This window comes from Lathamus discolor, chromosome Z (genome assembly GCF_037157495.1).
Source record: "Lathamus discolor isolate bLatDis1 chromosome Z, bLatDis1.hap1, whole genome shotgun sequence".
Lineage (NCBI taxonomy): Eukaryota > Metazoa > Chordata > Aves > Psittaciformes > Psittacidae > Lathamus > Lathamus discolor.
In genome coordinates, this window is record NC_088909.1 from 24,116,843 (window position 1) to 24,127,627 (window position 10,785).

The 10,785-nt window shown below is 46.1% G+C and overlaps 1 protein-coding gene across 5 annotated transcripts; it reads left to right on the forward strand.

Moving 5' to 3' along the window:
• Positions 1-10,456, forward strand: CMTR2 (cap methyltransferase 2). Of its 5 annotated transcripts, none has more exons than XM_065661953.1 (3): positions 1-62; positions 555-680; positions 2,253-4,987. In XM_065661953.1, the coding sequence occupies exon 3, from the start codon at positions 2,272-2,274 to the stop codon at positions 4,558-4,560; it is 2,289 nt and encodes a 762-aa protein (XP_065518025.1). In that variant the 5' UTR covers positions 1-62; positions 555-680; positions 2,253-2,271; the 3' UTR covers positions 4,561-4,987. The 5 variants fall into 5 exon arrangements, 4 of the variants coding, with proteins under 4 accessions (XP_065518025.1, XP_065518026.1, XP_065518024.1 ...); XR_010608622.1 differs by lacking the exon at positions 1-62 and adding an exon at positions 10,433-10,456 and having other exon boundaries at positions 195-680; positions 2,253-4,613; XM_065661954.1 differs by lacking the exon at positions 1-62 and adding an exon at positions 195-361.
• Positions 10,457-10,785: the final 329 nt, after the last annotated feature.

Sequence of the window (10,785 nt, forward strand, 5' to 3'; positions counted from 1 at the left end):
GCGGGGCAGGCCGAGGAGGCCGGGCCTGCTTCGCTTCCCTCCGCGCCGCTGCGGCCCGCCGGGTAAGAGCTGGGGCTCATCTGGGCCAAGCGGAAGCTGCGGCCTAGCGTAGAGAGCGGGCGGCGCGGGGAGGCGCCTCGGCCGGCCTCGGCTGTGCGAGAGGCTGTGGCGGAGGGAGGCCTGTGGCCCGCGGCGGCTGGCTGGGAGGGCGTGTTTCTCGGGGGCCCTGCGAGCCCCGCGTGTGCCGGGTCTGGCGGCGGGGCAGCTCCGAGCGGGACCTGGTGTGCGGTCCCCGGGGATGTGTGAGGAGCTGCGGGGCGGGAGGAGCCCGGAGGCGGCCTGCAGCGGCCCGAGTCAGACGGTGCGGCCTGAAATAACTGTAAACCAGAAAAAAAAACAGGCGATTGCTTTTTCCATGTCGTGCTTTGGGTGATGGCTTGTTCAGGGGTTTGCTGGTGTGAGCTCTGGGATTGTGTTTAGAAACGAAGTAAAACTGGTTTAGGGCACAGCAGTCTTATGTGTTTCCCTCAACTTTCCTCTTCTCCCCAGCACAGCTTGTAAGAAAGGACGAGATTAAAGCTGCAGGATATCTGTGTAAAGGAAAGTGAAACTAAGTATGCTCATTGAAAGGCAGTGGAACTGTAGAAATTGGAGGTGAAACTTCAGCCATCAGAGAGCTGGTGCGTATGAGAGGAGCTGTTGCGGCCCTGTGGCTGCTGCCTGACATGCTACATAGTTTCAAGTGGAAAAGTGTTTCTGTTGACTATTGTTTGTTCTGTTTGCTTCCAAAGTTTCTCAACTGTTTCAATTTTAGTCCAGTATTTTATCACAGTGACCTGAAACACTGAAGATTGTTCCTTGCTTCTGAGGAAGAGGGGTGGTTAAAATAATATGCTGAGGGATTTCCCAGTGTCAGCCTCACAAAGGAGCAGGTTGTTGTATTTTCTATTGTGGGAGGCTTACACCTTTGTAAATTGTAAAATGATGTAGAAGTAAATACAGTCGGCTCTGTTAAGTCCTGATAGGCAGTTCTCTGTCATTGTGTCTCTGGTGACAAGGATGATTCATGAGTTTCAGTGGTGTCTGAGCAGCTTGTAACTACATGTGAGAGAAGTTGGTGTCTGTAGAAAAGTTGCTCAGTTATTGTGTGGCTTCTCTTGTTTGCTTTCTGTTAAGACCATTTGAAGCTGCTTGAAAAGTCCATAATAAAAATGTCAGAAAGCAAAGAATTCCAGTGTAACTGTTGGATTCTGTGGTCTAAAAGGTCTTCATCCTAAACAATTCCATGATCCCTGTCTCTTGTGGTAATTTTGATTAAATTGTTTTGCTTAAATGAGCATCTTAGTTTTGAATAGATTGCAGGCAGATTTCTGGTTAGTGAACCTAACTTCTGCTTGTGTGCTGGAGCAGATGGCTACAGAGCTTCTTAGCTTTGTGAGGAGTATGCTTCTGATACCTGCATGTATCCAAAGCACACCACTTTGCACTACTTCCTCCTTTAACATAAAGCATGATTTAAGATTGACTGTGGGTGCAACAAAGTCTCTTCTTGCTTTGGATGTATTGCTGGTTTTCCAGTAGGGAAAGTAAGGCATGAGGATTTGCTGTACTGTTAAGCACAGAAACAGGGTTTTGCTTGCAGGCTGGTTTCAACCTCTCACCAGGGTCTCCTAAGCAAAGGGCCTGGGTGCTGGTGACGGGCTCGCCCTGCATCACATTGGGTTTCGTGGATGATGTATGAGGGATAGCTGTTGGTAAGGAGGAGGAGAAGCAGGGCTCCGTTTCCAAGCCCCCCTTGTCTTGTGGCTCCCCAGTTTCCTTACTTTGAACTCCTGGATAAATACTGCCATAATCAGATGAAAAGATTTTTTGGGCACTTGTTTAATTTGTATGGCTTGTGGTACAGTCTCTTTCGTGACTGAGATACTTGGATCTAAGTGCTCAGACCTACAGAGTGAGCAGAGCATTCAGAGGTCAGTGAAGAGCCAAAGTAGCAGCTAACTCTTCTTCACTTGCTATGTAAATAGCATGAAGGGTGATTGAACCTGTGAATCTCCTGATCCCCAGATAGCCTCATTCAGGAGATCCCTCATTTATTTTCCTCACTGGTACATGATTCTGTGAAGAGTTTCTCATATTCTGCAATACAGAGGCTAAGCGGGAGAGATCTTTATTGTTTAGGACCAGCTTTGCCTATTTACATGCATGTGTGACTGGCGTGACATTGTTTATTCTTCTGTGCTGTTATCCAGGTCTTGAATCAATCCAAGAATGAACAAATGTAAGAAGTCTTATGTTAACGTGACTACAAACCTTGACAAGTTCAGTCCTGAAATTCTGTCTGAAATTGAGAAGCTGTTTGCAAAGAAGTTTACTTATACTAAGCCAATGAATAATGAGTGGCAGCTTCCAGATCCCAGCGATGCTTTTACATGTGATCACAAGGAATTTGACTCACTCATGGCTCTGAAGGACTCCATGAATGATGTGAAGAATCAACTCAGTGATAAGAACCTGGATGAATGGCATCAGCACACCTCGTTTACCAATAAAGCAGGGAAAATAATTCCTCATGTGAAGAAATGGGTGAATGCTGAGCTGTGTACCCAGGCGTGGTGCAAGTTCCATGAGATCCTGTGCAGTTTTCCGCTTCTCCCTGAAGAAGCTCTTCAGGACAGAGAACTGAATACTGTCCACCTCTGTGAAGCACCTGGAGCTTTCATAGCCAGTCTCAACCACTACTTGAAATCCCACCACGTCCAATGCGACTGGAATTGGATAGCGAACACTCTAAACCCGTATCATGAAGCCAATGACACCCTTATGATGATAATGGATGACCGTCTCATAGCAAATACTTTGCCTTGGTGGTACTTTGGCCCAGATAACACTGGTGATGTGATGACACTGAAACACCTAACAGGACTTCAGAACTTTGTAAGTAACATGGCCACGGTTCACTTGGTGACTGCTGATGGCAGCTTTGATTGCCAGGGGAATCCAGGAGAACAGGAGGCTCTTGTCTCACCCCTTCATTACTGTGAAACAGTCAGTGCTTTAATGATTCTGGGCACTGGAGGGTCCTTTGTTTTGAAGATGTTCACGCTGTTTGAGCACTGTTCTACCAATCTGCTCTTTCTGCTAAACTGCTCTTTCGAGGAGGTCCATGTCTTTAAGCCAGCCACTAGCAAAGCTGGCAACTCAGAGGCCTATGTGATTTGTCTTCGTTACATGGGCAGAGAGAGCATCCATCCGCTGCTTTCTAAGATGTTACAGAACTTTGGAACAGAAATGGTCAACAAAGCACTTTTTCCCCAGCATGCACTACCAGAATCTTTTCTTAAGCTACATGAAGAGTGTTGCATGTTCTTCCACAAGTGCCAGGTAGAAACTATCTCTCAGAACATCAGTCTCTTTGAGTGCATGGGAGAAGAGGAGCAGACAAAGCTGAACCAGTTAAGAGATTGTGCAGTGGAGTTCTTCATGCAGAGACTTTGTCTGAAACCCATTGCCAGAAAGAACTGGCTTGTCAGGAAATCTCAGACTGGTTGCAGTATGAATACAAAATGGTTTGGGCAAAGAAGTAAATATTTTAATACGTACAATGAGCGGAAGATGCTGGAAACCCTCACGTGGAATGATAAAGTGGCAAAGGGCTATTTTAATCACTGGGCTGAAGAACACAGTTTAAATAAAGCTGGGAAAACGTGTGTCTTGCAAGGATTATCTTCTGACCTTGACTGTAGCTTGTGGTATGTTTTGGAAGGAAAAAGATTACCAGTGGTAAAATGTTCCCCATTCTGTGATGGTCAAGTCTTGGAAAATCTGAATGAAGCGCTGAACGCATTGGCGGGGGGGAGCCTGAAGAGCAGACAGATACTGCAGACGTGTCTGTTGTGTGAAGTGCTTCCTGGGGAACAGATATTGGCAGAAGTGTCTGATCTCTCCAGATGTCACCAGGAAGTCCTAAACAGATGTGACCACTTCACGTGCCTTGTGGTAGGCTTCCCATCCCTCTGTGATATTGAAAGCCAGCCCAATATGGAAACAAAGCTCCTGGACTCATCCACACTGCTGACATTCAGCCTCTCTTTGCTTTATGATGGAGAACCAAAGTACCAGCAGCAGCTTTTGGAGTGTATTCTGCATTCGTTGGATCAGCTGACAGTGGGAGATGCATTGATTTTGCCTATTCTCTCTTGTTTTACACGCTTCACAGCTGGCCTGGTGTTCATATTGCACTGCTGCTTCAGACGCATCACATTCACTTGTCCAGCCTGCCCCGAGCCCCTGAGGAGCAGCGCTGCTTTGCTGTGCATTGGTTACCGAGGCCTCCCAAATCCGGTTGTCCTATACCTGCAGCATCTGAAGGAACTAATGAGCTCTTTGCTTGACACAGACTCTCCCCAGCAAGTTTTGCAGTTTGTGCCCATGGAGGTTCTCCTCCAGGGCAAGCTATTGGAGTTCTTATGGGATTTAAACACAGCCATTGCCAAGAGACAGCTCCACTTGATTGTGGAAGCTAAGCAGCAGCAAATGACTAGTGATGTTCCACTTTAAAATATCTCTAGAATGGAGCAAGCTGCTGCTGCTAGACCTTCTTTCACAGGCAGGTAGAAGGTGTTAAAAACATTGTGAATGTGAAGGTGATGTTACTGTAAAAAACCCTGGTGTGATGTTGTTACTGCTGGGGGGATGTTTTGAGCTATCAGTCCCACTTGCACCACATTGGCCTGTTGTACAGAAACCTGAGGCTTAATCTCAGATATAGGGGACATGGGAGGAACAGTGCGTGAAGTGGAGAAACTGTTTCTTTTCTGTCCCAGCTCTCCCTGAGCAAATTTCTTTGTGTGCCACCTAATTCAGAATTGACTGTAGTGACAGGAAAAGGAGTAATGGGCTCAAACTAAAACAGAAGTTGAGGTAAGATATAAGGAAGCAGTTCTTCCCTGTGAGGGTGGTGATGCACTGAAACAGGTTGCCCAGAGAAGCAGTAAATGGTCCATCACTGGCTGTGTTCAAGGCCAGGTTGGACAGAGCCTTGGGTGACATGGTCTAGTGTGAGGCATCCCTGTCCATGTCAGTGGGGTTAGAACTAAATGATCTTAAGGTCCTTTCCAACCCTAACCATTCTATAATTCTGTGATTCTGTGATTCTAGGATGGTAGATGTGGTGGTGCATTATACCTGTTACATCAGGCCAGATGACGGGGGACCCTGTTTTGTGACATTAGCCCTCTTCTGTTGATCCAGCAAACAGTGGGGGTTTTGACACATACGTACTTTTCCACGGTTTGTAGGATCTGAAACATGAGATTTGGGCCAGAATGCTCAGTGTTGTGTCTTTATGTGGCTTTTTAGAATAATTAAAGTTATTCTAATAATTTCAGACTCCTTAGAGTAGTTTGAGATGCCTGAGCAAAGAAGACTTCCATCTGTCTATTAACAAGGAGCTGTAAATGTTTTTCAGGCTGAAAATGTGATCAGGCATGTTTTTGTGTATCAAGAAATGGTTTGGGTACCACTGGAGGAACAATAAGCTGAAGAAATTTGTGATAACTGTCTTTGGGAAAGTATGGTTAAGACTTCATAGAATCATAGACTAGTTAGGGTTGGTCTTTGGGAAAGTATGGTTAAGACTTGAATCACAGAATCACAGAATCGTTAGGGTTGGAAAGGACCTTAAGATCATCTAGTTCCAACCCCCTGCCATAGGCAGGGACGCCTCAGAGCAGACCGTGTCTCCCAGGGCTCTGTCCAGCCTGGCCTTGAACAATGCCAGGGATGGAGCATTTACCACCCTTTAGGCAACCTGTTTCAGTGCCTCACTACCCTCACAGTAGAGAACTTCTGCCTTTTATCTAATCTAAAGTTCCCCTGTTTCTGTTTAGACCCATTACCTCTTGTCCTGTCGCTGCAGTCCCTGATGAAGAGTCCCTCTCCAGCATCCTTGTAGGCCCCATTCACGTACTGGAAGGCTGCTATGAGGTGTCCACGCAGCCTTCTCTTTTCCGGGCTGAACAGCCCCAGCTTTCTCAGCCTGTCTTCATAGAAGAGGTGCTTCATCCCCCTTAGCGTCCTCATGGCCCTCCTATGGATTTGCTCGAACAGCCTTATGTCCTTCTGTTCAGGACACCAGAACTGTACCCAGTACACCAAGTGGGGTCCAATGAGAGCAGAGTAGAGGTGCGGAATCACCTCTTTCACCCTGCTGGTCATGCTTATATTGCTGCAGCCCAGGATGTGGTTCGGTTTCTGGTCTGCGGGTGCACACTGAAGCCAGCTCATGTTCCCTTTATAGTTGACTAACACCCCCAGGTTCTTCTTCTCGGGCTGCTCCGAATTACTTCTCTGCCCAACCTGTAGCTGTGCCTGGGATTGCCGTGACCCAGGTGTAGGACCTTGCAATGCCAGCCTCACAAATTGAGCTTTGTGAGGCTGGCATTGGCCCAGCTCTCAAGCATGTCAAGGTCCCTCTGGGTGGCATCCCTTCCCTCCAGTCTGTCAACCAAACCACACAGCTTGGTGGTGTCAGCAAATTTGCAAAGGGCACGCTCGATCCCATTGTCCATGTTGCTGGCAGTAGGTTCCCCTTAAAGGTAAAAATGATGAAATTGGAAACTGACTGTTGCTTTAAGGGGATCCAATTTTATTTTCCCCATTGCTCCTTTGAGAGCTAAATTTTGAGGCCTAAGTCATGTATCTTAACAGTTTTGAGTTTGTAGCATACATGGAAAAACCTGCTCAGAGGGAGAAATGATGTTTAAAGGAGACATGGCTTTGCTGTCGTTATGTGCATGATCCTGTAGAGAACTGTCAAAGAAGGAAAATGGTAGTCTCCTGACGAGTTACCAGCCGCCTTCTGAAAGCACTTGTCATTATAGAATGTAGGAGCTTCAAGGGTAGTTGATCACTGGTAAGGGATTAAAGGCACTGCTGAAAACTTGCTTTGTCTGGAGGTGCTGCCCATTGAATTGCCTTTCTTGGCACTGTGGTTGGGGCAGAGTTTAATGCCTTTAACAGTTCATTTTTTATTGAAGAGAGGTGAATGAGTTGGTGGCTCAGGTCTGACTCATTCATAACATTGTCTGAAAATCTTGCTTTTTACACTTGCCTGTAAGTAGAAGCTGCCCTAAACTAAAGCTTCTGGGGTTGGTCATGGTCCATTTTAATTGAAATGACCTTGCTTTTTTGCTGTGAGCTGAGTCGTGCTTTCTCACTCCAACCAGACAGGCAGGGAACAGAGGCTACAGACTGGGAGATACATGCAGTGAGAGCTTCTCCTGTGAGTCAGTTTTTGAACCTGTAAACAGAAGAGGGCAAGCAGTGCCGCAGGTGCATTTCACTGAAGAATAAAAAAAAAAGGGTGAAAAACAAACTAAGGGGGAAGAAACTGCAGAAGAATGGATGATGAGACAGTGTCAAAGATTGCCTGTAAAAGCCTGCTTTCTCTGAAAAGACGATTCAGAGGCGATTAAAACTTCTGAAAGTCCCACTGAGCTTTAGCATTTGAAAAGCCATCTCTTAAAGCTGGGGAGATGAGGTGTTTCGAGTGCATTGGCTGTGCTTACACCGTGATATTCCACGACAGAGCTGTGAGTGGGCAGAAGCATCCCCTCTAGCAGGTACTTACCTTGGTTTTTGTCCTCACTAAGGTTAATATTTTTAAAAAGTTATTTTATAGGTAAAATAAAACCCTGAGGTGACTGACGGACTGTGGGAGAAAATGCATTTATTGTTTCAGACTTTCCTTGATCTGTTCTGTACATCTGGCAAACTCTGCAGACTTCCTTGAGATTCCTTCTGTCCCGTTGTTCCCCTCTGTATTGGTCCCCCTGTCTTCAGAATCTTTTTAGGAGAAAAGCTTTTAGATGGTCACGGAACTCTGAGGGGAGTTAGGATTTGTTGGAGCAAGTCCAGAGGAGGGCCACAAGGATGATAAGGGAGTTGGAGCAGCTCTTCTATGAAGATAGGCTGAGGAAGTTGGGGCTGTTCAGCCTGGAGAAGGGAAGCCTGCGTGGAGACCTCATAGCAGCCTTCCAGTATCTGAAGGGGGCCTACAAGGATGCTGGAGATGGACTCTTGATCAGGGAGTGTAGTGATAGGACAAGGGGTGATGGGCTTCAAGTGAAGAGGAGGAAGTTCAGGTTAGCTAGCAGGAAGAAATTCTTCACTATGTGGGTGGTGAGGCACCAGAATGGGTTGCCCAAGGAAATTGTGAATGTTCCACCTCTGGCAGTGTTCAGGGCCAGGTTGGACAGAGCCCTGGGTGACATGGTTTAGTGCCAGGTGTCCCTGCCCGTGGCAGGGAGGTTGGAACTAGATGATCTTAAGGTCCTTGCCAACCCAGACTGTTCTATGATTCTATGATTCTCTGACTGCGTACTTCAAGATCCCGTGGACTGAGTTAGTGGGGAACTGTAATGCAGCTGTTTGGAAGTATCCCCCCAGAAATGTGTGCCAGCCCTTCTGTGCAAAGGCAGGTGTCTAAACTGAAGGAAATCCATGTCCTGTGGGTCCTGATGCCTGGTTTACTCGAGATTTTTGTTGGCAGACACGGGGAGATGATGGGAGAAATGCTTTGATAGCAGCTGCTCCTTCTGTTAGTAATAAAGGATGTGGTTTGGAGAGTCTTATTATTATTGTTGACTTAATGGCAGGAGTTTTGAAGTTAGGAATGGCACTTGTCCTTTTAATGGAGAGAATCCTGCACTGTCTTTTGACCACAGGTTTTGGAGGGAAGTGGCACTTGATTTATGTTGTGACTTTTGGGATATGTAACAAAGCACAGGAAGAATATGTTTAACTTTGTGGAGATCGTCTGATGACTCCTGCCTTCATTAAGGCTGTCAGGTTTTGAGCAATATGATTTGGGTGGAACCCAATGAAGTGTCTCAGTATCCTGCCTGTTTTTAATTGATTTTCTGACCTGTTCAAAGATGGACTGGGTATTGGTTTTCATAACTGGGAGCTTTCATGTTTCGCACTGTGGGAAATAAAGGGGGTGGAGGGAATAAGCTGGTTATGATGTGCCCCAGAATCATGCAGACTTGAGGTCAGTTTAGTTTTGCAGCCCTGCTGTTGCAGGTTTCCAGTGAAAGACAGATATCTAGGCCCGGTGATTAGCCATGAGCTACATGATTTTGCTGAAACTTTTTGGAGCCAGCATACCATTTTGAAATTGGTTGCCTGAGGCTTGGATGAATTGGGTAGTCTTCTGAGTGAAAATGCTGTGGGGATTTTGTTCTGAGTTCCATTAAAGCTAAGAGATGTGCTGCTTATTTTCACTGCTTTTGTGTCGTGTTTAGATTCATTTGGCTGTGCCCAGATTGTTTGTGCTCTTGCCACTGGCTTTCCAGTTGGATTTCTACAAAATGTAGAGATTTGTCCAATGAAATCCGGTCGTCTATTAAGACGGCACTAATTGATGTCTCTTCGTCTTGATTTAAGCTGGATCTATCAAATGAGTAGTTGTAAATGTAGAATATGTAGCAGAATTGTACTCTGTTGGGGAAACAACTTGGGACTTAATGGGAAGGGATTAATATTGCCCACGGAGAAGGCAGCAGAAAAGAAAACCCCGCCTTGATTTCTGACCACTGAAGTGGGTGCTTTAGGATGCAGAAGAGCATTGAATCCTTGATTCACTGGAAGCAAGGGTTGATGAGTAGGCTGAAGCCTCAGAGCCTCCTGTTACCATCCCTCAGAGCTGCCCTTTGACATCCCTTTAATTTAGCGGCTCAAAGAATTAGCCCCTGCCTGTAGACACTTAGAACAAGCAGAACTTGTAGGAGACATTTAAATGCAGGAAGCTTTTCCACCAGCCAGGAGAGGTTCATGTAACGTGCAGCTGATGGGATTTGCCAGCCTTTCCGTGCTAAAAATTCCTTAAAAAAAGGCTTTGAGGCATAAGCACCTGAACAGACAGTTCACCAGCTGTGCGCTGCTTTTCCTGTATAGACAGGAATGTTCATGTTTCCATGCATGGAATCCCCTCGTTGTAGGGTGCTGAAGCTTTTGCTCTGTAGCTAATCTTTGTGTGCTTTTGTTTTGAAAGGTGGAGATGTTTTTCTAAGGAGATGAAGGATGCCAGATTATGTGGCTATTGCTTATTTTCATTTATTCTGCAAGTGAGTAATGGAAGATCCTTTTTTAAAAAGAAAGGAAAACAAATATTATCTGGAAGAAATAGAGTCTTATCTTTAAAGTTTTAAATGTTGCCATTTACAGGTTTCTTTACCAAACATGGAACAAGACAATGAAGCACAGCAGAGAGAAATTTGGGGAGGTTTAATTGTTGTTGTATTTTTGTGCCAGGGTTTCCTCACCTTCCCGGTTTGCTCCATCCTCACTGAGAGAAGGATGGAGGGGCACAGGAGCAGCGCACTCAGTCTTTGGTTCTCACTTGCTGTAACTGTCTGTCCCTTTGCAGGTTACCAGCTCACAGAGAGACTCCAGCTGCAAACGTGGTCACAGCAGTGTGTCGGAAGCCTGCACACGGTGCCCTTGGCCTTGCCAGTGAGCCTTGCAGTCTGTGTCCCACTTGCGTGGTTGCTGTGGCCTCCTTGAACAGCAAGGATTTTTGTCCTAAGGATCTTCAGTTTCTCCTGGCTGTGCCAGGCACTCTGGTAGGACACGGCTATTATACCCTGTCTTTTTGTCACCAAGTCTGTTATTAATCCTCATCCAAATGTTTTTTTATTCCAAGTGCTTGCCTTCACTGAATGGTGTGATTAAGAAAAAGCTGAGAATAAGCTTTAAGGCAAGAATAAGTGAGCCTTATTC

Excerpts from the sequence above, each read along its gene's own strand:
- CMTR2 (XM_065661953.1), top strand. The coding sequence starts at position 2,272 with ATGAACAAATGTAAGAAGTCTTATGTTAACGTGACTACAAACCTTGAC.